Source organism: Anomalospiza imberbis, chromosome 7, assembly GCF_031753505.1.
Source record: "Anomalospiza imberbis isolate Cuckoo-Finch-1a 21T00152 chromosome 7, ASM3175350v1, whole genome shotgun sequence".
Taxonomy (NCBI): domain Eukaryota; kingdom Metazoa; phylum Chordata; class Aves; order Passeriformes; family Viduidae; genus Anomalospiza; species Anomalospiza imberbis.
In genome coordinates this window covers 19,674,723-19,701,676 of record NC_089687.1, presented here as the reverse complement: position 1 = coordinate 19,701,676, position 26,954 = coordinate 19,674,723, and the positions used below count along the sequence as shown (strand labels likewise).

The 26,954-nt window shown below is 38.7% G+C and overlaps 1 protein-coding gene across 2 annotated transcripts; it reads right to left on the bottom strand.

Moving 5' to 3' along the window:
* Positions 1-428: 428 nt before the first annotated feature.
* On the bottom strand, positions 429-25,157 carry PPIG (peptidylprolyl isomerase G). Of its 2 annotated transcripts, none has more exons than XM_068195817.1 (13): positions 24,962-25,157; positions 17,393-17,472; positions 17,200-17,274; positions 15,044-15,151; positions 14,497-14,541; positions 12,565-12,652; positions 11,440-11,469; positions 11,208-11,347; positions 5,354-5,558; positions 3,524-3,691; positions 2,962-3,046; positions 2,032-2,168; positions 429-1,704 (listed from the first exon to the last, which is right to left on the bottom strand). In XM_068195817.1, exons 2-13 carry the CDS (start codon positions 17,451-17,453, stop codon positions 585-587), a joined length of 2,262 nt encoding a protein of 753 aa, XP_068051918.1. In that variant the 5' UTR covers positions 17,454-17,472; positions 24,962-25,157; the 3' UTR covers positions 429-584. The 2 variants fall into 2 exon arrangements, with proteins under 2 accessions (XP_068051918.1, XP_068051919.1); XM_068195818.1 differs by lacking the exon at positions 24,962-25,157 and adding an exon at positions 19,803-19,823.
* Positions 25,158-26,954: the final 1,797 nt, after the last annotated feature.

Here is a 26,954-nt window from a genome sequence, read left to right as displayed (position 1 = left end):
AGGACAAGGAAATAACTCCCAAACACAGGCGACTGCCTTACTACATGAATGAATTCTACTGCTGGCAGTGACAGAAGTATGAAGATTTACTTAAATTAATTCACTTTGTGATTACAACAAAAACTAATGTACCTCTACAAATAAATTTCCTTAGGATTTATACCTACTGAAAAACAGATGTGGCAAGACGAGTAATGGACACGCTGCAATAGTCTCCTAGCTTTAAGATGACATGTAGTTTATCTGCAGCTTTCTTCTTCATATATGGAACAAGCCTCTTCACAGGCAGCCACTGCTTGCATTGAACTATGTTCATCAGGTAAAAAATAAAGGTGGCATGGAAGTTACCTTTCTAGCTGACAACACACAAGAAGGATACATAATCCAATGAAATATTTAAAACACAGCACACTGTATTACACATGTAATTTATTTTTCATTTCAAGTTTATTAAAACTTTAGCAGTACAAATGATCCAGGTTTTAGATTATCAAAAGACCAAACTGAAGTCCACATCTTTAAAAAAGGCGTTCCCCAAAACGTCTCTAAAACTTTGAGACAATGGAAACATTAAGTCCACAAACTCATCCATGCCTGTCATCATCTGTTCCAGGACTTGTTTCACGATCAGACTTTTTATCCTTACTAGGGGCATGATCTCTCTCCTGACTCTTTGATTTTTGGTTTATTTCTTTTTCTGCTGAGGATCTGGTCTTTTCCTTTTCTTTACTGCTGCGTGAGTATAATTTTTTTGATTCTCTCTCTTTGCTACTTGGTCTCTTTTTTGAGTCTGGACTTCTATCCTGATCTCTACTAGACTTCTTATCTCTGCTAGATTCAGGACTACTACTTTCACGGCTTTTTGAACGCCTCTTCCTTTGGCTTTCACTATCATTCCTCTTATATGAGCTCCTACTTTCCCTATTTGAATACCTCTCTCTGTTTCTGCTTTGACTTTCATCCCTCTCTGAGCTCCTTGATTCTCTCCTCCTCCTATTTTCTCTTCCTCTGTATTTATCTGGTGTACCTCTCCTTTCTCTGCTTCTTGATCTTCCTCTCCTTCTTGTTTCTCTATCTCTATTCCTTGAATAGTCCTTACTTCTACTGCGATCCCTGTCCCTGCTTCTTGATCTTCCTCTCCTACCCCTATCTCTGCTTTTGCTTCGATCCCTTGTTCTGCTGCTGGAGCTGTGTTTTCCTCTAGCATGCTCACGCTCTTTGCTTCTTGACTTGCGTTTCTCCCTGTCTTTGCTCTTCCTATGATCTTGCTCATTACTTCTGGAGCCTGCTCTTTTACTTCTCTCCTTGCTCCTACTTCTTTCTTTCTCTCTCCCTCTAGAATCATAGTGCTTTTCTTTTTCTCTACCTTTCTCATGGTCTCTCTCTTTGCTTCTTGATCTTAGCCTCTTTTCATCATGTCTGCTGTGCCTGGAGTCTCTTTCTTTACTTTTTGATTTCTCTCTGCTTTTACTATGGCTTCTAGATTTAGCTCTCTTCTTGGCTTTGCTTTTGTTATGCTTGTCATCTTTTTCTGAATTTCTTCTTGTCTCCCTGTCTTTACTGCTGGATTTGTGATCTTTTTTCTTCTCTTTTTCCCCTCTTCGGCTTGGACTTTCAGAAACTTGCCTGTGGTCTGATATTCTTCTCTCTCTTCCTCTTCCTGGGCTCTTTTGATTATCTTTCTTGGTTTCATTTATTTCACTCCTTGGAGAGAAAAAGATACAATTTTAAAAAAGTTTTCATTTCCCTCCACTCTGAAAAATTAAACCAGAAGTGAGGCAGCTTCACAACTAAAACTTCACATCAGATCATTTTTATTAACAACTATGTATTTGCAGTAGCATGGTTAAACTCACACACTATTAAATAATGGAATAATCAAGTCAGCACCCTGGCTTCTTGAAAGCAATTGTTATTGAAAATCCGAGATAATACCTATTGCTTTTAAATAAGCAACAACAACAAAAAAAATTAAGAACTAAAAAATTTTAAAAAACCATGTGTACATGTTCCAGAAAGAAATAGTCTTACTTGTCTCCTTTTATCCATCTTTCCCCACTAGACACTCTCATTCTTTGAGCTCTTTGCATTTCTTGCCTCCAATGTGGAGGAGTTTCACTGCGCCGAAATCGATCTCTTGACCTGGATCTGGAAGGCGTCCGGTAACGCTTGGAGGAGAAAAGAGAAAATCATGCCTTAGTTTGAATTTCACATGCTGTAATACCTAAGCAAGATTTTCACCCCTGGTACTTGGTTCTACATAGCATCTAACATGACACTTCACATGCATATACTAAGTTCCCACTGACAAGTTACTAACTTACTGAAAATGTATCTGACATTTAACTAAAGAGGGAATACACAAAGTCTGATCAAATAACTGATTTTAAGGCAAGATCTACGTCAGGATTTTTGTAGTCTGATGAAAGGTTTGCTGCTACTTTTAATTTGCACGAACGCTAATGTTTGTTTACTAACAATGAAGATTCGTATCTTTGACAGGCAATGCAAAAACAGTACTGCACACTTATTAAGGATTTTACTAAAAACTTGAGGGATGGAGACTTCAGTTATTAAAAACATTTGCTACATGCAGCACATAGCATTTATCTTCACAATACTGAAAGAGCCAATTTGACAGCCCCCCCCGCCAAAAGGGGGAGAAGTCTTCCCCACATTCTTGGCACTGATGTTACTGGTTCTGTGTTCACTAGAATCTGTCTTGAGCTAGTTCCATCCACCAATTTAAATATTACCATGTTAAATTTTAAAAAATATTTTAATGGTTTTTTCTCACCCCCTTCTTCTCTTTTCTGTCCTCCTTGAAGCCTCAGTCCTCAAATCACTTACGACGCACTTCTTTTTTTAAAATCAACTATCCCAATGAATATGATTAGTAACACCAGCAGTGAGACTGTGCTACCACCTTGCTTATTTGAAAAACAGATTACAAACATTTACCCTTGGTCCTCTTCCTTTTATTTTCCTTCCAGATCTGGTGACTAACAGTCTTCTCTGGTATGTTGACTGTGAATTTGATAGATTACTAAAAATAATTTAAAAAGAATGATATTGTTTGTACAATTAAAAAAGAAGGAAAATCAATATTAAAACCTCTTCAGAAACTAAATGAAAACACACAATTTTATTTTACAGCAGACAGTAACATCTACACAGTAAAACTTCAATTTCTGACCACAATAATTTCACAAGATTTTCAGGTTTTTCAACTTTTGAAAATAGAATAAATTATAGACTCAGACTGGACAGCTCCAATGGATGCTAAATGAAATTAAGCCAGCCATTATACATTCTTTACTCACTGAAATAATTTTCAAAGACTAAGCCTTTGTTCTAGGACAAAGACAATAGTTTCCAATAAACGGAGACATCTATTTTTCATCCAGCAGTGCTTACAACACAGAACTGTTCAATATGGAAAGGATTCAACATTAGAGTTCTAAAACAGTAATGTGACCATGCCATTGCCAGCACATCGTCAGACTTAAACCAGATATATTACCTCTCTCTTTCCTTCTCTCTGCTTTTTCTCTCTTTTTCTTTCTCATCTACTTTAGGAGGACTTTTCCTCATCAGGAACCGGTTTTCAGGTATAGGAGGAATTTCTTCAGGACGGACAGTAGATAATGGCTGTGCTTCAGTGTTTTCATCTTCACTTTCACTGGATGAACTTTATTTTTGTATAGAAAATATGCATAATGAGTTATTTGGATGAGGGACGACCCTTCAACCCGTTTAAATAATTAAGAAATTCTCTTAATTCAATATACAACAATACCACAAGAATCTCAAAAAACATAGGTATTTCAGAAACAACTTTCCCCCCCCGATATACTTGTTCCAAAGTATACAACAGCAACAGATTTCTGACCAATACTTTTTCTCTACTAATTACAATGGTGCAACACTAAACATATACATACTCTCTATTTAGATACAACTTTTTTGTTCGATTTATTTTCTTTTAAAAACAATCGTGGGTGACTAAAAATTCAGATTTTACACAAGCATATATAACTGTCTACAAACTACAATAATTCCAAGCAATTTACAAACTTCTGTGAGAAGGGCTTAGGTGTACAAAAACAGTATTTAGGTAGCACTGCCCTAAGTGAATGTTTCTTAAATTTCACTGCTAGCTTAGAAAAATGTGACTTGCACTGTGTCCTGGGGTGAATTTATGATGGATATGTATCCCCAGTCATCTGTTCTGTTTATTCTGGATATGAGGTTCTGCACCTTTAAGAATGGTTTTGAGAGCAAAGTGGGGGAGAAGTAGCCCAGAATTTGTTACCAGAAGCTGCACATCTTTCTCCTGGACTGTGTTGTCTGCAGCACAGTGAGAGAGAGCTCTCCTTTGCTTTTAGTTAGTTTTTAGCTAGCTGAGGCAGAGAAGGTACCTGGACTGTGTTTTTTCTTTTTGTTGAAACTGTTCAAACCTGCTCGGGGCTGAAAACGCAGAAAACCAGCAGGAGCTCGCAGCTGTGGCCAGCGGGGCCTGGGACGCTGCGTTCCAGCACCAGAGGGACTGATAACAGACTGGGTGAGCCCAGTTACAGCCCACGACAAGGCCTTTCTGAATTTATCATCTCTTCAGAACAGCAAGAGGTTTTATTGTTTAATAACATTCATTTTTTATGCTTGTGAATACTTTGCTTGTTAAATAAACAGTTTTTTCCACTTTTCTCCAAAGAAATCTTTTCCCAAACCAGTTGGGGGAAGGGCCACTTGAATCTGCTTTTCTAGAGGAACCCCTTTGGAGGTTTTCTCCCAAATTTGCCTTAAACCAGGACAAACTGACACAACTTTTATCTCACACTGAATATGACGTAACTATTAGATTCAAAATAACATTCTCAGAAGCAGGACTGCTTTCTCAGTTTTATTATTTTTCAGTGAAACTGCAAGAGTTTTGGCATATCAGACCACAAGAATGAAGTATGATAATTTATTAATTTTATATTTAATTCTGCTATATTCTTACATACTACATTTTTCTGAGTTCCATAGCATATGGTTCAAACTGAATTGTACAAAAGTCAATTTATGGCAACAAACTATCCCTACCCATTTCAAACCTACCACTCCAGCTTTTCAAGCCAACTGAAGTTTTAGTTCATTCGTTTACTCCTTTACATGCTGCAGTACGTAGGCACGTGAACATGAATCTTCACCATCATATCAGAAAATTTATTCTTGTATATGGAAACCAACTATCTCCCAGACTGCAAAACCTGCATTGCTAGTTTACACATAGTCTGTAGCTATTAAGGCAAGAGAATGGTACTCTATGGTGTACATGTAACAAAACAAAACAAATCTCAAAACTGACCTTTTCTTGGTTTTCTTTCTCTTTTTCTTTTCTTTCTTATGTTTCTTGGAATTTCTTTTATGTTTCTTTTTTCGTTTTTTAGACTTCTCTTCTGAAGCACTCTCAGAATCCGATGATGAATCAGAAGATGATTCTGAATCGCTTGAACTTTCCGAGTCACTGGATGAGGAAGATGACTTGTGTCTCTTCTTTTCTTCTTTCTTGGCTTTAGATCAGAATAACAGAGACACATTTTAATATCAAACACTTCTAAACTAATCTCAGAAAAATCACCCATCTTGTATCTGTCTTAGATTCTTATAACTGTGTCATGAGATTAATTCATCAAAAAACTCAAGAACAAAATGACATTTTGGAAAAACACTGTTTCTCCATAGTACAATAAGGGATATGTCTAGAAAAACAAGACATTTTCAGAATTTGGATTTATAAAACTAAGTCTAAAATTTATACTGTCAAACACTTGCAGAACCAGGTAAGTTTTCTGATGATGCTTTATATAACATAAGCTACACACAAAGAATTCTTTAAAATTTATTTACATGTGTTTATAAAAAAAATCTTCAGCTTCAGGTTTCACCTGACTTCATCAAATCACTAATACGAGAAATTATGAAGCAGAAAATAAGAGGTACAGATTAAACCAAGTACTAACTGACTTAAGCTCACTATCCTAATTTGTTGGGTCTTACATTCAGAAAGCTGTAATACAAAGAGTGGTGAAAGGTTTCCTCTTTACAGTGATGCAGAAACGGTGCTGGAAACACTTCCAATTAAGGCTGAAATAACACCTCTGGGTGACAACAAGCTAGCTGGAGCTTAATTCACAGAACTACATCAGAGATGTGGCATATATCCCAACAGAAACAATTCTGGCCTCCTTTTATGGTCATACACTTTAAGGATACTTTTTTTCATGTTATATCCTTAACAAATTCCCATACTAGTAGTGTGGATGAAATTCAACCCTATTGCACTAAATCTCATTTATTTTTTAGCTTAGCATCACAGACACAAGTCATAGCTGTGTGACAACTGAGATAAGCTCAGCTGGTCAGAGCTTGGTCACAGCACCAAGGTTTGACCCTGGTATGGACCAGACCATTCACTTGGTCCATAATTCACACTCCATAAAAGCTGGACTTAATGATTCTTGTGGACCCCTTCCAACTCAGAATACACTGTAATTCTGTGACTTACACAGAGTGTTTTCTACGTGTTTATTCACAAGCCTCACTTGATACAGACTAACAAAAGCCTGACAACCCACTGAAAAACGTCTTTCCCTCACAGAATATATTGGTCTTCCAGTCACTTCCAGGTGCAGTATAAACTAGCAAGCACTCTTACCAGTTTAGAGCAGCCTGCTCATTCTCATCAGAAGCTTTTAGGGCTTCTTGAAAAATGCTTCCAAAAGACAATTCTCTATGTTTCTGATTTTTCTTGTATGTCCAGACCAAGATAACTGCTCTCTGTTTGCAAACTTTTGCTCAACATCCTTATTTTAGCACTACATTTACTAAAAAGTCTCTGTAATGTTGTGTATCAGTTTTAGATTGTTTAAATACATAAGTATTTACAGAAAGTAATGAGTACATATTTATAAAAGAAAACCAAACATTTTTCTAAGTAATTTCAATCAAAGGAGCCAGGTGTAGGCCAGGTGGCAATGAAACAAAAAGAAGAATCTCACCTCACCTCTAAATACTAAGTATACAAAAAGTATTAAAAAAGTTAAATGTTTCTGATGTATTACACCCTCAGTTTTGGTCCATTCAAAGGGAAAAAATCCTCATATGGCACCATAATGTTTCTTACATGCTTTCATAATTATTTAATTGTTAAATGCAGTGATTTCCTGTATTTTCTTCCTCCTGCATATGTTTTAAGAGTGTCAAAAAGTGTGACAGTTTTGTCTGCATTCTTGTAACAAGTTCCGATATGTTAAAATTACTACTTTACAGTGAGTAAGTAATAGATAGAACTGGAGGAAAGTTAGTGAGCTGCTACTACAACAAATGTAATGTGATTCTTATCGTGCAGCAAGCTGTCAATGGGAGATGTATTTGGGAAATCCTAGGGAGGTAGGGAGTAAAATGACATGGGGGAAAAAAACCCCAAACTAAAAAGCCCAGAACTAGTTACACAGCAAAGGCAGAGTATCTGGCAAGAGGGTTTGGATGTACTTTCTGGTACCATCTATCTATCTATCTATCTATCTATCTCTGTCCAGCAGCAAACGCTGTTTTGAGTACTGAACCAACCTGGTACTATACAACTACAGATTACAACAAATGAGACCAATCCTGGAACATGAAGGTCATCAAGAAACAGACTTCTATGTACAGTCCTAATGTTTCAGCTCATTACCTTCAGGATCAGCTGTCTACTTATGCCAACACCTGAAACATACATCATTTCCCACTCTGCTCTCTGTGACCTACAGTATTTGTCAGACTTTGTGAGCTAGCCTGATCATGCTGCATGACACAGACAAGTACTCTTTGCATCTCAGCTGCTTAGAGTGAAAACGGCTTAGGTGCACAGAAATAAGTCTTACATTAGCCCCATGGCTTGAAATTAAGAAGTGACTAGACCAGAAAACGGATTCGGGCATAAACGTCAGAACAAATCATACCATCGTGTAATTCACAGCAGTGACAAGCATATAGTTACTTTATAGCAAATCAAATTATCTTATAAATTATGAATGCAGCCATAATCTACCTTAATTGCAGAAAGCACACTTTTACAAGCAGTGACTCTGCAGGGAAATCTGTGACATCAATGAAAGTCATTAATCAAGTCTAGCACTGCTCCGTGCAGAATGCCCTAGAAATTCACTTTTTGTGAGGAATCTTTACTAGAGGCTCTCATGAAAAACTGCCCACTGCACAAAGCCATTTAAATTTTTTTTTGTTTGTTTTGAATCAGAGTGTCAATGTTTTACAGTCTTGATACGTGTCCCAGATGACTTTGGCTCAGCAAAGGTATATGATCTCAAATAGTGCAGCAGGCTTGTTGACTAGGACCTTTTCTACAAAACTGGTACCAAACTTCCACCTGTCCTTAAGAAAACTAACATAACGCTTTTTGTTCCACAGTTTTCTTGTGAGCTGTATTAGCTTAGCTAGTCTGTAATAACATTCCTAAATATTGCGTTAATACTTTGCTTTCATCCTTTTTTTTCTCCCCAGGACTTAGGATTTTCCCTAGAACTTTAAGATCTTCTAAAAATTATACCACTTGGCCAGAGAAATTCTTCTTTTATTATTTTTTTAATCTTCTCCTTTTCACTTATTCCTCCAACTTTAAGGAACTAAAATAAAGAAAAAGAATGGAAAATATGACAAACATTCTACTTTGCTAGGTGATCATCCTCCCATGTTAAAAGCTTATCTAGGCCGCTGCAATATTGTAGATGTGATCATTGTATCATTCAATTTACAGAATCCAGTAACACAGCTCAGTCATCATCCACTCATTCCTAAATAAATCCAATTCTTCCACCTAAGGAGATAATTTGCATAGTTGCTATCATCTGGATATTCACTGTGTGAAAATCAGATCACCTTCCCTCAACTTTAACCTATGACAAAACTACTCATACCAAGCACCTTGCTTTTACTGTGATTCCTTCTGCTAGTGCCATCTTACCTGTTAAACCCAGGTATCAGTTCTAATTTCATTCCATGAAGACCTAATACCTTTCTTTGTGTTGCCAACCAGACAAGCTCATACAATAAATATTTAAGACTCCCTTGCTATCGTAATGTACTCTCCCACAGAAATTCACCACTGTAGTTCCCTCACAGGCAATTTCCTTATTCATTTGTCTTAAAACTAAGTTCTTAAAAGCAGCCTTCCCCGATAATTGCCTCAATTTACAGAATCAGTTCCCTTTTATCTCCCATAGCACTGTAGCACAAACAGTTCCACTGTTAGATGACTCTGTTGATGATCTTGCATGACACTGAGTGCATCCCAGAAACTGCTCCTCCTATCTGGATTCCCCTGCCAGCAACTGACAAGTCCAAGGACCTCTCCTGACCCACTTGTGACCTTTGGACAGCAGCTTGTCAAATTTGCTTCAGGTGATGTGCTGTCACACAGTTCCTCCTTTTTCTACTGCTTCAGGCCAGCATAGCTCATCAGAGGTTCCATGCTGGGCATTTAGTGAACAATTCCAGCCATGCTGCCATCTTTCACAGTACTGGCCCAGTTCTCACTGTAGGTCTTACACACAGCCTTCCCCTTTCATAAACAGGATTCTCCACACACTAGAATTTTCACCATGGTCTGTCACACAGCATCTTTATCGTGCTGGCTGTGTATTAGTACCCATCAGGGCCATGGTCTTCCCCGACACTCTGCTCTGTCCTTCACATGCCTGATCCTGGTGCATAAGGCTTCTTGTTCTCCAAACATTCCTACTGCACATCATTATCTGCAACTGAGCCTTATAGCTTTATAGACTGGGCCATCCCACCACCCTGGCATCAATTCCCCCCCTTGGCACACCAGGCCAATCACAGAAACCAGACCTGCCACGAATGCAGCAGTCCAGAGTCAGAGGTACAAGAACACAGACAAATGGGTAAAGGCAACACAAGTCAAATCCCTCCAGAAGCCTGTTCTCTTTTAAGAGAAGTTAGAGGGGGAAAATTTTTTTTTGTATTTATTTCACACCCTCTGGATGTCAAGCACTTTAAAGCACTGCGTGAAGGCTGCAGGTCATCAGACTGCTCAGTGACAAAAGTTTCATTTAGTCATTCAAGAGTTCTAGAGTGGACTTCAAAGGGAGTGTGACAATCCAATGGGGACATCTATGCAAGTGGGTATCTCATCCCTTAGTTTCACCCATCCTACATCTGTACTGTTTTATTTTCTAGCTACAGCACCTGTGCATTTCCTAAGAGACGCCATGGTCTGGAATACTGTCCAGAAAAACTGTAATTGTACCCTAACACATGGCATGATCCAGAACCTTTCAGAAGTCAAGAGCCAAAAGATAACTTTGCTTGGAATTCTGTGGTATTGAAGAGATGCCAAATTCATTCTGCCAAATATCACAAGAAATGAGCAAAAGGAGATGAAAAAACAAGAAGCTGAAGTTCAAATGCTTGTATTTTCCTTTGCCCAAACAAACGTTATTCTTGTGCTGTGCTTCAAAATCCTTGGTGCAACCCTTCCCAGTACATAACAGAACTTGCTAAGAATGAAGTAGCAAACAAAATAAGAATCTTGGCTTTCTGCTAATGAGATTCTCCATGGTGACAGAACATCTTAGATTCTGCTTCTCTCAGAAAATAAGGCTTGATCCAAGCTCGCATACTATGTTCAATTCTGCAATGGCAGAGCAGGACATCCTTTCCAGAAAGAAAGACAGGTTTTGTCATATTCCCCTTTAAGAAAGTGTACGAGCTAAAGAGCCAAACCCAGACTTTTATAATTTAAGTGCCTGTTTTGAAGAGTTACCTTAGGGCAACCTGAAACAAGTTCAATACCTTCCAAAGAAGTACGAGTTATCAAATAAAGTCAGACTGCCACCAATCTTCTTAACGTAGCACTCTACTTGATATGACAAGTGCTTGCCAGCTTTGTACTAAAATGTAGTGAGTATAAGAAAATTTAATACAGGAGAAGCTTTGAAAAAAGCAGGTATGACTGTTCTTTAATGTCTTTTGCATCAACAACTCGTAAGTTCTTTAGAAGACAGACTGCTCTGCGATGTTATACACCTCTTCACCAACCGTGCCATCATCTACCACAAGTTAGTTTCTAAATATTTTTATAAGCAGCCAGCATGGAAGAAAACAAGCAAAATTACCTCATATGTACAGTTCAACTTTACCTTTGGATTTTGGAATTAACTCTCCACAACTCAGTATGCGTACTTCAGCATATGGTTTACTGGATGCATCTGTTTTCTGGTTTTCTATTTCTCTCACAACTTCCTGACCTGAGATGACTTGTCCAAAAACAACATGATGCCTGAAGAACATAAAAAAAGGTAAGTATTCTTAGCACTTAATTTTCTCAACGCAGTTCTCAAACAATGTAAGAAGAAAATAAGAGATATTTACCCATCTAAATGAGGTGTTGGTTTAGTTGTTCTGTTGTTTCCAGATTTTAAATTAAAGAGAAAAAACAAAATCAGTATTAATGAAAAGCAGTCAGCATTCAAAGCATGTAATCTACACATAGGAAGGTGAACATTATTTTGAGTGCAATAATAAAATTGAACAAAACCAATATATATCAGTCTATGTTTGTGTGCAGTTAAAAATATTTAATGTTTTATATGTTAAACTACCTTTTCAATGAAACACTGATTGTTACAGTTTACTGAAAAAACCCCAAAATTGCACACAAATTTCTAGACAGAATCCTCATACGGGATATAATAAGTTTCTGCTTATTGAGTTACATAAGTACTACCAGGAACAGATACAAAAATCTGCAGGAAAAATGCTAATAACCTTTTACACATTAGAAAATGACCAGAAAACTGTAAGAAGAAGTATCTGCATGTAGAGATTACTTGACACAGAAGCAGAACTGACTCTCAGCTTTCCCCTATACTAGCATTACTAAGGCATACATGTCAGTTATGGAAGAGTAGAAAACTGAGAGGTTGGAGTAATGACCATTTAGAAATCCCAAAATCAGGTTTTAATGCTGACATCCACAACTCGTTATGTTAACTAAGGCCATGAAACATGGGCAAGAGTGATGTATTTTGAGAATATTTTCTGTAGATAAGTTGGATTTTAAAAGAGTCTACTGCAATGTATTTTTAGAATTTAAGTTTTACCTGTAAGTAAGACTGTATAGGAAAGCTATTTTGTGATTAATAAAAGCCCTCTGCTACTTTGGAGGACCCCCAAAGCTATTTTGCCACCTTCCTGAAAACAACTTATCAGAGTACTAAGAATTTTACAGGAAACGAACAGGTTTGCTTTTTTGTCCAAGTTCGAACACTACTACTGAAAACTACCCAAGGCCCTTTTGCACAGAAGATTAAATACAAATAAGCACATTAGGGGTAAAAATAAGTACATTAGGAAAATGGCTACTTCCTGGCAACCTGGTAAAAAACCATCAACTTTGGCTTTGCACAGGAGCTAGTCTTCAATATTTAAAAGGATTCCCTTTACAGCTTACAAATAGCAATCCATATATACATTTCAAGACATTTCAATACTTACATAAAGAACTGTGAACCATTTGTATCTTTCCCTCGGTTGGCCATTGAAAGGAGAAATTCTTTGTTGTGCTTTACAGCAAAACTTTCATCTAAAGAAAGTGTTTTCAGTTACTTTTTAAGCATACGATATATGCTTAGGTAAATGCTATAATCTAAGTAAATGAATCCTAATTAAATAAATCTGTTCGTCTCTTGAATGAAAAGTTGTATTAAAAATAGACTAAAAATAACAGCTATTTTAAAAACATCATTCTGTTCATTCTATGTAACAAGGAGAAATATGAATCCAATTGTTTATAGCCTGAGAGGAAAAAAAATTAAAATTTAGTATTCTTGCACAAAAGATCTGTCTCCTACCAACATTAGCAGAGATGCTTAAGTTGTTGCTCTATTTTTCTTTGGAACAGAAGCTGTGAATTAACTATTAATAAATCCCTAATTTTCAGGCATTTTGTTGTTCTGGTTTTTTTGGGTTTTTTAAAGTACACATAGATAGTTTCATAGTAATCCCAAACAACTTGTTTGTCTGACAGAGATGAATTTATCAAGTTATTCATTAAGAAAATTAGTTTAACTTCAATGAATCCTTCTGATGAGCAAGGAATTGTTAACAGTTCAAACTAAATCCCAACGAAACTATGAAATAAAAAAGTGTAAAATGTAATCACTATTCTTCATTTAAGACACCTGTAAGAAATAATCCTCTCCCTTCTTTCCCACAACAGCAAAAAGGCTTTTGGGGGAAGGAAACTCTGCAGACATGAGGACATTTGTTCAATATTGTTTGGATACAGATGGCAGGAGGAAGTATTATCAAAGAAAAATGTACAATATTCATAATGCTACTGTCACTAGCCATGAAAGGGATGATCCCACTCACTCTCTAATCACTTGTACAATAGCATCAAATGTTAATCTAATCCCATGGTGCATTGGTTAATTGATCCAGCCAGTTGAACAGCCAGCCTGCTACTGTCAGAAGGTAAGTGGAGGTTATGCTCATTTTCCCATTTCTCCCAGCCATACATTTCCTCAAATCCAGCTCTCATTTGTGTTGCTTCTTATGCTTGCCAAACTGGATCCACTCACTAACATGGGAATATATAATTCTTTTCTGCTGCAATAATCTTTAGGCATTTTAGCAAGCTGAATCAGGCTAAAGTTTGATCAGACAGTCAGTGAAAGGAAAGGCCTCCTCCCTCTTTTGGCATTTGCAAACTGTTGATTCTACTCAAGGTCTGATATAAATTTGCAGCCTGGCCCAACTACAGCAGTGAACAATTATTGTGTGTACTGCAAGCTCAAACAACAACCAGTGGCAAAAAAAAGTATCCAGGAGGGGAGAGGGGCTCAACCTTGCCTGGGTGGCAGCTACCCAGCACCTGGGCTTAGGTGTAACACAACCGCTCCAATAAACACAGATGCTCCACTACATTCTAGACAAACACAGGCTGAGAAACACAGCAACTATAACTTTTTCTTCAACACTGGCTGAGAAAGAAACAGGACTGTGAGAAAACTAAAAGCTCTATCTTTAATTCATCTTGGGTTCAGGAAAGCAGGATTTTGTGCATATTTAAATAAAAACTTGCGAGGAAACTCAACCCCACCCACACCTTTCTCCTTTTCCCTCAAAGAGAAGATCATCCCCAGCTTTTAGCTAGCTGAGCAAGCCAAAAATAAATGCCTAAAATCAGCAATAAAAATATAAATCTGGTAAAAGGGACACATACAAAGGAATTCAGTTTCAGTTTTTCATTCATTAAAATGGTTCATAACTTAAAAGTAAAATAACTTAAATGGGACAGTCAAAGGCCTTCAAGACCAGACAAGATATTTTAAAAAAATGGAATTCAGGTTTACAAAACAGAGACTATGGAATGTAAAGGTGATTGTTTAACGTCAAAATAGAACAGACTGATAGAACTCTTACCTTCAAAAAAGCCACCATAAATGGATTCTCCTCCTCTGCCATTTCCTTAAAAGAGGAACAGTGACAGTAAAAGTAGTAATTAAAGGAGTTGCATTATGTGGAAGGTGCTTCATAATACTGATGTAACTGCATCCAAGTCAGTGACATAATTCTTCAAGATATGGAAACACAATCAAGATGCATCTTTGTAATCCAAAAGCAAAAATCTTGGAAAACAAGAAAGTATTCTCCCATGTATTCACCAACAGTCTCCCTTTTTTCTTTATTTCCCAGCAGCCGATACAATACTTTATTCTCACACTTCAACCTTTCAATAGCAGGTATTTAGTTCTCTGAGTACTTGAGATAACTTGAGCAAAAGTGTGCGAATGCACATATAAAAGTTTATGATACAGGTTCTCACAGAAAGGTTCTCACACAGAAGAAAGGGGGAAAAGCAGTGATATCTGTCAGAGACTAATTAATTTAAGTAAACGGTTCCACATAGAACTTTTGCAATGTTTTATTACGTAAGTGGCAAAATTTTCTTTAAAGATTCATATCATACCTTCACTGAAGTCACCTCCTTGGATCATAAAATCTTTCACAACCCTGTGAAACAGACAACTTTTGTAATGCAATGGCTTTTGGGTGGACTTTCCTGTACCCTTTTCACCTAAAGAAGAGAATGAACAAAACCAAAAATTACTCTCTGTAGAATCTTCATTACAAAAAAAGTTCTATGTAAGGCACTCAACCAAAATCATCTTCTGGCTTGTGAAGCAGACACTTACCTGTAATACCAGTAATAAACTGGCATTTAAGAAAGCAGTGCAGAAACTACTGTCTCTGTCTCTACAGTTATACTAGAAGAACTCCTTACTGGCATTAGTATACAACTCTGGTCACTTCCATGCAGATTGACTGAAGCTAAACATCCAGTTTACATTCATGACAACTGGTATTGCTCAGAAACATGCAAGAAACAATCAGATCTGTAGTTAAAAAACAGCAAGGTTAAGGTACCATAAAGACTTGCAAGAAAGCCATACAGGCAGGGAGAAGGAGGAGGACTCTCATTTCCTCCCCCACTCATGATGACAACTGCCATCTTCTTGCATCAGCCCTGCTGTTTAAGCAAACTCTGCTTCAGCTACAACACAATGGCTCAAAGCCCTGCTCAAAGAGAGAATATTTCTGCTGAGTTAGCAAGATGAATGGCTCATGGTGGGTCCTGTGAAGGCAACAGTAAGGTAATCAGTGGGACTTCTCAGGGAAGACCACTTCCTCTTCATGCTGGCAAACTGCTAGACAGCATCTTCCTACAATCTTATTCTGAGCAATTAAACCGGCAGCTCTTGCCAAGGACAGTTCCTCCGAACTTACAGACTGGTGTCTCCACGTGGATATGACGAGCTAGAAAAAGCCCCACTTTTGATAGCAACTCTGATAAATGTCAAGCTGTGTATGTTCCACTAACTGAGTATGCCAAGAAAACATGGAGCTGTCAACCCGTGTTTCACGAAGACAGCACACACTTTTCAAAACTTCCAGAAAAAAAGATGAGTAAGGAAAACAAAAATTAAAAGTTTGAATAATTTGCTGATGATCAGTATAAAATTTCCTGCATATTTTCTCACTATTCTTATATGTGTTAAGGCAGCAAAATAGTTCAGGATCTGAATTTGATTATGGATGTCAGCAACAAAGGATGAACTTAGTCACACTTGTTGCTGACCTGAAATGCTGTTGAAGACTTCAATTCACAAATATAAGGCAGTAGTAGGGAGTAACACCTTTATTCAATAATCTGACCTTTGCATGATTGACATCAAGAATGCCACGGTCATGTGTTAACATAGTCATAGCCATTAAAATCATTAAAATTGAAATTTGTTAACAATTTTTGATAATCTGATTTTGTGCCATTAAACCTATTGTCAGATCAGATAATGTCTACATTCCTGCAGACATCCTGAATGGTGTGCTGCATGAATGTAATCCTGTATCCACACCTGATTCAGATCATATTAGTACTGCCGAGGGATTCAGTATTAACAGCTACAGACTCTGAAAAACAACCAAGCTGGAAGGAAAGGAAGTAGAAGACAGAAAGCAGATATGCTATTTATGAATTCACAAAGTTATTCTTGTGACCATAAACTCAAGCTTTGCTAAGCTGTCAGCATTTGCAACAAACATATGCAGTCTACAGGAAAGTAATTCTGTTTGTAAATGTTTCCAAGGGAGAATCTTCTGAGTATTTTACACTTTCAATTGGAGTAGAAATCACCAGTGTCCACCAAGAAATTAAAATAACAGAAAAAACAACTGGATCACCTTTCAAATTCCACTAAGTATCATAAGACTGAAAAGTAAATCTGCATGGTTGATCTCTTGCTGGCTATCTTTCAAGACTGGATGATGTTATATAATGTGAACAGCAATATCTGTGCTAGTAACAGAAAATCAGCTTACTGTGCCTGTATTTAAAGTTGGTTAGTATATACTCCCTGCAACACACTAAACCAAAGCTACAACTGCTTTGGCTCTATATCATATGTGTAGGATATATGTACCATCAGCTTAATATTCAGATGTGTCAAGAACCAATGCTGAAATTACTTTCATATTCAAGAAAATGGCACTAATAATAACAGACATCAAACTAATTAACATGGCATTACATTAAAAATTACAGATTAAATAGTAAAATCTACAAACCTGTGCAAAGGCAGCGAAAATTCTCACATGTCTTTGGACACACATCTGAAAACAATTCAAAGACCACTCTTCCAGCTGGGAAAAAAAAAAAAAACCCAACGTATTTATTGTGAAGTTAAATGGTATTTGTAGTATTCCTACACATACCTCATATGAGTATCATGCTACTGAATTGATACATTAATATTCTTACCGGGTACATTGTTGATGGCTATGTCAAAAAAGCAACGAGGTCTCTGGACTTTTACTCCCATGGCTTCAGAAGTCTAACTACTGTAAGTAAAAAAAATAAAATTCAGTTTTTCCTTCTGTGTACTGAAATCATGTGTAAGTCAATAGAAAAGTCAATAAAAACTGCAGAAAAGCAAACAAAAAACCCCAGACAGCAAACATTAGCATTTTTTGAAGTTCAAAAAATGCCAAGTACTATAGGTCATTGTCATGTGTTGTAGCCCCAGATGAGTGATTTTCTTCATGTTTGCTGCAATAACATTAAATTTAAATTTGAGTGCCATACTTCAGGTGGGGAAATACAAAAGGAAAAGATACTGTGAGATATGGGCAAGACTTTAGTATTCAATTTTCAAATTTCAGTATTTCCTGAATTCCTGTCATTGCAGGAATTGCTGGCAGTTACCAGGCATTGCTCCAGTTAGGATTCAAACCATTCTTGACAAAAAAAATACAAGGGTTTAGCTGTTCCACAACTACTGCTAAGTGAAATTATTTCGGTTTTTCATTCTCCTTTTTCCTTTCATGTTATTGTTTATCTCTTGGGATACCATCACTGTTAAGATTTAAAAGATGTATAGAGGCATAGCGTTGCTTAAGGACACGGTTTGGTTGTAGACTTGGTACTGCTAAATTTACTATTAGGCTCAACGGTCTTACGGAGTTTTTCCAGCATAAATGATTCTGTGATTCCTTATAGAGAATTTTAATGCAGCTTTTGCCTTAGACTATATAAATCCTTTTAATTTTGTGTAACAAGCTATGTCTTAATTGCATTTGCATCTCCAACATTCCAACACTATGTACAACCATATTCTTCTCCTCTTCTAAGTCCCTACTCTCTCTGAGTTACTTCAGACTGGGAAAAAAAAAAAAAACAAACAGTGACTGCAAAAGGATCTGTAAGACAGGAATACCTTTTCCAGAATTTGGAATATAATCCGTACATTTTCACTCTTAATTATTTTTTATTGCCAGAAAATATAGCTCAAATCTAGATGACATACTGCACACATCTCTCCTAAAGCTGCACTCATAGCTGTACCACAGAACATCCTTGAAAAATTCAATTGTCACCATCTGCCACTCTCAGCATATGAACAAGTGGCTGTAAAAAATCAAGACAGCAGTGTAATCATGTTAGCCTATATTCTTCCTACTTGTGCTGTCACTCCTAACATTTTGCTAAGATTACACAGCAAAAATCCCAAGAACAATGCAGGACTGGTTTAAATTAAAACACCACTCAGTAGTTCATTATTCATGAGATTTTTAGCATGAGAAGATTTTAGAAAAATGCAGACTCTCACTAGATATTCTCTAAGTGTGTAACAAATACATTCATACACACAAGGCAGACACTGGTCCAAAGCAGCAGGCTTATCTCAGTCTGCTTGAATTGAATTAGCATTTCTCTCCTATCAGTATAACCAATTTAGTTGCCGGCAGAGAAACAAATAGAGAAGATGCCCATAGCTGAAGACACCGATGCCACCATGTCAGCAGGAGGCTGCCCAGGTCACCAGAGACTGCAGGGTGTCCCCAAGGGACGGGATCAGATAGCGGGGTGTGGACAGGTTGCTCTCAGAACTGAGACCAGCCAAAGCACAGCCACTCACTGTCAGGGGCAGAACAGACTACACAGCTGCATGGGGATACTTTTTTCAAGGAAACCTTTCACAATAAATGCTCTAATAAATATTATTTGGTGCTAGAACTGCCATTTTTAACTGAACTGAGACCTCTAAGGAGCATCAGTACCACAACTGATTGGCTGCTTGTACTCAAACTTCAAGCATTTAATTCTAATGCTTAAGTGAGAAGGAATTTCCTGCTTTACAAGCAGTTTGCTTGAGAAATGTAGAGGTATGCCTTAACATTTATATACAGTATTTAAGCCAAAATAAATGACAACTATCTTAATACGTGACACAATTTTTATTTCAAACACTGATAATGACTAAAGCTATGTTGTGAAATGAATACAAATATACCTACGTCAGTCAATTTTTAACTCTGTTTTGTAGACTGTGGGAGAGAGAAATCAGAAATAAAGAATTCTACCCAACTCCCTATCCCTACCAAGTTTTCTCAATTTGATGTTTTTCTACCTCAACACTGTTTCATGAAGAGTGGAACAAAGAAAGTTAGTCCATATTCTAACCATTACTTCCAGTGTACCCTGCACTGTCCCTAAATCCTCCAATAATATCCCCTACACACCAGCTGCATTAGATTCTAAATGACAGGTATGGCAATGGGTCAGTATGAACCCCCTGAACGGACTCCAGGCCAAGCCAATATATCTCACTCTTGAGCTCATGGTGCCCAGAAAACCAGGCTAAGATATCAGTGACATTTATCCTACCTACCTCACAAGTCAAGTGAGCATTTCTTCTCCAACATACTTAAGTATTCTTTGCACTGTTATTTCAGCCAGACCTTTTCCTGTGCTACAGGGCAAAGTACCAAGTTACAAATGGTCCTTAAAAATAATAATTGCTATTCATGTAGTAACACCAAACACAGTCTTCTATGTACTGATCATTTAAAACTTGTCTGAATTAAAAGCAAGTACAGGGAGTCTGAATGTTAAATACAAAATCGACAAACAAAACCACAAAAAATATGCCAAGAATAAAGTCAGAAAATATCAGCAATGAAGTCAGAAAATCACAAGCTCAGTAGCACTACATGTCTGATAACAATAGGGCTTAAATGATTTGTGCTATTTCTCTCTCAAAATTCATTTTCAGTTAGAACATGGATATTCTTAACCCTCAATACCCCGCATTTTTTAATTGTGAACTTGATGGAATTTCACCAGTGAAAGGAATATGCATTTTATGTGAACCCAAAAAATGCTTACTATACATACATTCAACAAATGTGCTATGGAGGATAATCTTGGTAAGTCAGATCATTTTTTCCTTCCAAAACTCTAAGAAAGGACAAAATATCAGCCCAAGTACTACTCTGAAATTTTCAAGTTATTCATCATTCTCAACCATCTTCCGTTTGAAGAGGCTCTTACTAAGTCTAAGTAGAATCTATAACCAAAAAAACCCCGAAGACAACCAAGCATCTAGAACATCACTTCAGCATATCTAAAAAAAGGGCTCATTTCATTTATGCCTGAAAGTAGAATTACAGTTCAGCTTAGAGCATATAGGTATTTGTCAACAAATACACCAAAAGTACTTAGTCTTGTCAGAACAGCTCCATCCACAACCAACATTTCACCAGCTGTGTCCCCCAGGGTTCACATTACTTCACAGCTCCATCAGTCTCATGATTTTGTTTAAATACTTGCAGGATAAAGCTGGGCAGCTCAAGGCCACGCTGCCAGCAGCTCTTCTCCTTCAAAATGATCTGTGCCAATGGAAAAAGATAACTATCCCAAACTGTTCACAAGCATCTTTCCGCCAGGGATAATCACTGATATTTGTTGATGTGTTTAAAAAAACACATCTTGGGGAATTTTATTTCCAAAATCACCTGTGCTAGCAGGGATCTGGTAATAACACCTTTTAACACATACTAGAGCCTTTTGACGGAACAGGCTAGAAAACCCTCACAGATGCACATCAACTGAGTATCAGCATGTCATGCATCCCAAAGAAGGTGACAGCAAGCAGCAATACAGCAGTGTTTCCTTGTTTTATAGGAGGGGAAAACCCAATTTTCTCTATAACTGTGCTGAACTACTGATTTGTTTCAGTCCCAGTACAGGACAGAATAGTAAGCAAAGACATACCTGGTAGGAAAAAGAGACATTGTGTCATACTCCTTCACTTGCCTGTCCTCCCCAGTTCTTCCAGATTTTTAATTTCTCCTTTACCTTGCCTTTGAACATGCTTCCTTGCATCAACTTACAATTACCTGCACTGATCTTCATTCAATGTCCAAACGAAGTAAACAATAAAGTACATAAATTCACACTCCTAGCATTTTGTTTCACACCATCTACAAAAACAGCAAGACTAAACTGCATTGATAAATATTTCAAAGACAGGCATGCAGAATCTCCAGAAATGTATTTTAAAGCAAAACTTTGCATTCAGAAAATGCAAATGCACAAAGTGAACACAAGAACATATATTCTTTAACCTGTGGCTGCAGTCACTTGAAGACAATATAAATGTGGGCTGATACATTTATAGAAAGTTCCTACACCCATGTGTTTAGCTTGCATACAAGTGGCTACCTGGCTGCATAAAAACCACCCTTTCCTCCTTACTCCACAGAAAGATACGGCAGCAGCACATATCAGCCTAAAGTGATGGCAGAGGCACAGACTAAAAACGTTACAAGTTCTTTCCAGTATGGATTAAACTAGAAGTGAATTTATGATTGTGAAATGGGAGACATAATTTGTTCATAGATCCATTCCTGTGACAGAGCTTGCAGCTGTGTTAGCATGATACCAAAGATGTGAACAACAAAAACCTAAACAGATCAACCCTCTATCTCCATAATTTCTTTAGCATTTTTCCCTAAACACCACCATCTTTTCCTCTGTACTTCATTATCTGAACACTCTGAATTAGCAGCAATGACATCTAAGGAAATGATTTTTTTTTTCATTTCACTAATCAGAAGCACAGGATTTTTGTTGCCAAATTTAGGAATAACGCGCTACACTAGAACACATTTCAGATTTCGGATTACGTCTTTGCAATCACACGGATTTAACACACCTATAAGAAAGAAAATATTTGCTTTCTACACAGCTCTATGAAATTTATGTAGGAAGACTTTCAAGTCATCACTAAAAATCATGCATTATAAGTTTTCAATCTGACAGTCCCTTCAAAAGAAAAACCATCCATAAAATAAAATTTTCAACATTTTTGCAGGCAAAAAGTGATTCACACCATTATTCACCAGGCCTCCTCTCTACACCTGTGTTAGAAGTATTTACTGGACTACTAACATAGGATTTGCTTCCCTCCAAAGAAAGGAAATCAGACACCTGACAATATCAACCACTGTCTTCCATGGAAATGAGGCAAGGGAGACTTAAGAAAATACCACCCTTAGATAGGCCCTGACTAAATATGCAGTACATATTCCTAACCCTACTGCACTGGTAAATCACTTACACCACTTTCAGTATGATTTTTTGCAATTACGAACATGAATTTAGTCTTCTTATACTAAAGTATAAGGAATGCACACCCAGTTTTAACACCCCAGCTGGGAGAGCATAAAATTCAGCTGAGAATGTAGTAACGTCCTGAAACTGTTTACACAGAAATGCAGGTTCCTACTGGATCATCCCCTTTATTTTTCTAGAAAAGGGTTATCTACAATGAAGAATGTTAAAATATCCAACCTTGTCACTTGCAACTAAAAATCTTTGTTGTCAAGTCTTAGTCATGATTTTCTATTATCAAATTCATAGGGAAAGGACTTCTTTTCCTGTGCTATGATTTGTGAAGAAATACAGATGTATTCTGTCAGGTCTGTACACAAATAGGTGCACTTGTTGGTGTGAATTTGAATAGGCCTGAATCCATGAACTTTTATTTTAAAACTTAAAAAGTGCTAAGAAAATGCAAGTTTATGCGTTGTATGAAAGGGGAAAAATCCTTTTACAGGATGTAATCTCCAAGTCATGCAAATCCCAAAATTAATTTCAGCAGTGGAATCCTTTCCCACCTGTTACTGAAGATGAGAGTAAGGCAAGACAACCATGCAACAGTAAGAGACATCTCTGAATGACAACCATAACCAAAAAAACCTTGTTGTATCGTGTTTTATTCTCATGTTCTACCTCTTTCTCTACTAGATCCCTTCTATGTTTCATCCCAGCCTCTGACCTAAACCTCACTGCATTAGAAGATGGCCACATTTTTTTCCCTGGCACTCACTGACTCTCTTCCAAATGGAAGCTGGCTCCTAAATTACCATTGCATGGAGGAGTGAACTGGTAGTGGAGAAATCATGCTGCAACACAGTAAAATACTCCACTCTGTTACATATTCTTCCTCTAACTTCCCTCATAATCCTCAGATTTTCTGAGATCCTATGAGGAAAAAAACCCAAATCTTCTCTTGATAGCAGCTTGATGACTGCTAGCTAATTAAAGCAATAATGTTTGTTTCACAGAAGAGGACTGAAAGAATGGGAAGTCTTAATGAGAAATACAGTCCCAAAGGGTGCTCTCAGAGAACCACTGATGCTGCTATCCTTTTTATGCTACCCTTCAGATCTACTGCACATATTTATACATAATTTTTACAAATGGATAAATCAAGCTCTGTGAGTTTAGACAAACTAATGCTTCATAAATCATGTTTAACCTACAAATTGTTACCATATTTTTATCATGGTAGCACCTAAAAATCTGAGCCATGCTGGACCCCAATGCAATGGGAATAGTGAAACAAAATGGCGGAGAAAAGATTTAAAAAAACCCCAACAACATGAAACCACACCAAAAAAACCACTAGTAACATTTATCCTTGTCCAAAGAACAGTCTCTTCTTCTGACATTATAGAAAAAAAACCATGAAACCTCCAAAATAGTCTCTCAGAAAAAATACATCTTAGAAAATAGACTATATGCAAGATAACATTCTGACATGTCTCTTAAATCAGGTCTCAGATGACTACTAATTAACTTAACCAGTCAAACATTAGGAAACTACTGGTCAAAATGACTTCATCATTATTTATAAATTTTCTAATTGCGACTGGACTTAAAGGCAATGTTTAGCACTACAACAGATATTCTGTCCACACTTTCAGTGAGCCATTTCTCTTAAGTCTCTCAAAGCCTCTTCAAGGCCTCAAAGTACAGCCATATATATGCAGCACTTATAGTCTGGTCATGGCTGCAAACAAAATGAGCCTAAAACACAATACTAACAGAAGTCTTTGGAAAGCCATAGGAAATCCCTAAAAGAGAGAGGCAGAGGGGTCTCCTGCCAGACACAGGAGTTCCTACAGGCTCCACTTTCCTAGGAGAGGCCTGCAGAGGGGAGAACATGTGGCACGCAGACAGCCCCGTTCCTTCCTCGTCTGGAGGAAGGCAGACTCATTCAAACTCCCCAGCCAGCAGGCGGGCAGGGCGCTCGCTGCGGACACAGACCCGCGGCTAGCCAGGCTGCGGACAGGCACAGCCGGCCTGGCAGACCCGACCCCCGGCGCGATGTGCGCCAGGCCCCGTGCGCCGCTTCACCCACCCCTGCCGCTCCCGCCTGCCTTGGGCCGCACTCGCAGCTCCTCACACCCCTTCCCTCCCAGGGGCCCTCACCCGGGACGCGTCGAGCGCCGCGGTCTGCCTGCCCCCGGCACAAGGGCGGCCGGGCCTTGCGAGGGGCGTGTGCGAGGAGGCAGCGCGGGCGGCCGGGCCGGCCGGGAGGGGCCGGGGCTCCTACCCGCGCCGTGACCGAGGCTCAGGCCCCGCGGTGCTGCGACCTCCTCCTCCACCGTCCGCCCAGCCCCCGGCGCGGCCCGGGCGACGGCCCTCACTCGGCCGCGCGGGCGCCCGGCGCTGCCCGGCGGCGTGGCCGGCACTCACCCGCTGGCGGCCCTTGTAGCCCCGCGCTGCTCAGCGCCGCGCTGCCGCCATGTTGGAGCTGGTGCGGCACGGACTGCGTCAGTGGCGGACAGGGCGGGAGCGGCGGCCCGGGGGCGGCGCGCCGGGGGCGGGCGGGGGAGGGCGGCGGCGGGAGCAGCGTTTCCCCGGCCCGGGCACGGTGCGAGGGGTCGCGAGCAGCGACACGGCCCGGCCCGGCGGCGTGGGCCGCTCGCGGGGAGCCCGAGCGACTGGGGGAGGGGCTCCCGCCTCCTCGGGCTCGTCAGCGGCGCTCCGCCCCTCCCGCGGCCCCGCCGCCGCAGGCCCGAGCGGGCGCGGCGCGGGAAGCAGCCGGAGAGGCTGGAGCGCGGCAGGTACGCGGAGCCTTTCTAGCCAAACGTGCTCGGGAGTAGTGCCGGTCTTCCCCGCCGATGAGCTCGCGAAATGGCCAGGGGTTGGTAAATGAACCGTCCTGCACGGTGCTGGGAGCGCACAGGGTTCCTCCAGCAGTACGCCTCGCTAGGGCTTGTAAAGAATTAAAATGGGATTTTAGGCGAACTGTGCAAAAAAATGAGTAACTGATAATAGTATTCCATATGTATGTATTGCAATTCAAAGTTAATGTATCTTAAAACTAAGGAACGAAAGTGTATAACGATGCCTAACGTTGTGAGCACCTTCTAAATTAACTAAGAGTGGCACTGAAGTATGTACCTCCTTTGATGGGTTTAATTCAAACCAATAGGCATTTGGGTCAGTAATCACATACATAGTGGGAAGTAATGGAAGTTATGTGACTGGCTGATGAGAAGTTTGTTAGAAGTAGAAAACCCAATGATCTCCTTATGGTTTTCTGAAAAAAAAAATACCAACCCAAAACCAAAACCAATGTAAAATGTGAAACTGACACCTGTGAGTTCTGAAATCCTGAAGAAGCTGGTGAGTGAACATCTGTTCCGTAAATCAACGCTGGCTTGAGCACAGCATTCTTTGTTAAGTCTTGCTTTCCTCCCCTATGTTTCCAATTTAAAAATATAACATAATTTAATATAGCATTTTTTATTTGGTTTAGGCATTGTATTATTTTATCCAAATGTACTTCACGAGCCAGAAGTGAAAAGTTCAGCATCTTGTAAATGAAAAATCTGTATGATTTACAGAAGTCTCCTTTATATAAACATGGAATTGTTTTCTGCTACAGTTTTTCTCTCAGATGCCTTGGAATTGTTATGTGAGTTCGCACAAGGCCTGACATTCTTGAAAGAGGTACTTTATGTGCCACCCTTTGAGCTCACCTGACAGGGTTTGGGTCTCACTCTGTTACTTGCATGCCTGTGTAAACTGTAACTGGGGCAATCTGGAATTTGTTAGCAAGATGGTACAGAACCTGTCCAAATTATAAATTCCACCATTACAAAAATGGTAACTAATCCAGTTTAAAAAAATACATTATCTTTTTCTAAAATACCACAGACCTGTAATAAATAATGTAGGGTCTATTCTATTCGAGTGAGTTCCATATTCATAGGCATCCAATATATTAGGAGGTGACAGACAAAAACTAAAAACCCAAAACATTTGATAGACAGCTGGTCAGAATTGGTCATGGTCATAGTCTAGTTCTGTTTTTTGGATAGAATGTAGAGCAATCTGAGATTGTTATCATTCTTTCTAAATGTCTTTGCTGCTTTCAATGGTGGTGAGAAAAGGTCCAGAAAGATGACCTGGAGCTATGCATATTCCACATAAGCAACATACTTGTTGCAAGATATGTTAGATTTGTCTCCCAAAACTCATTCATTTAAAATTTATTGTTGTTGCAAAGGATAAAAAAAAATTTTAAAATGAAATAACATTAATTGCAGTACAACAAAGCCTAGCTCTTTAACTTTACCCTTCCGAACTTCAGTCCCTTTGTGCTTTTCCTAGGCAGGGAAGACATTTCCCCCCCTTCAGAATGAATTATAGAAACGTTGTTTTATTTAATATGCAGTAG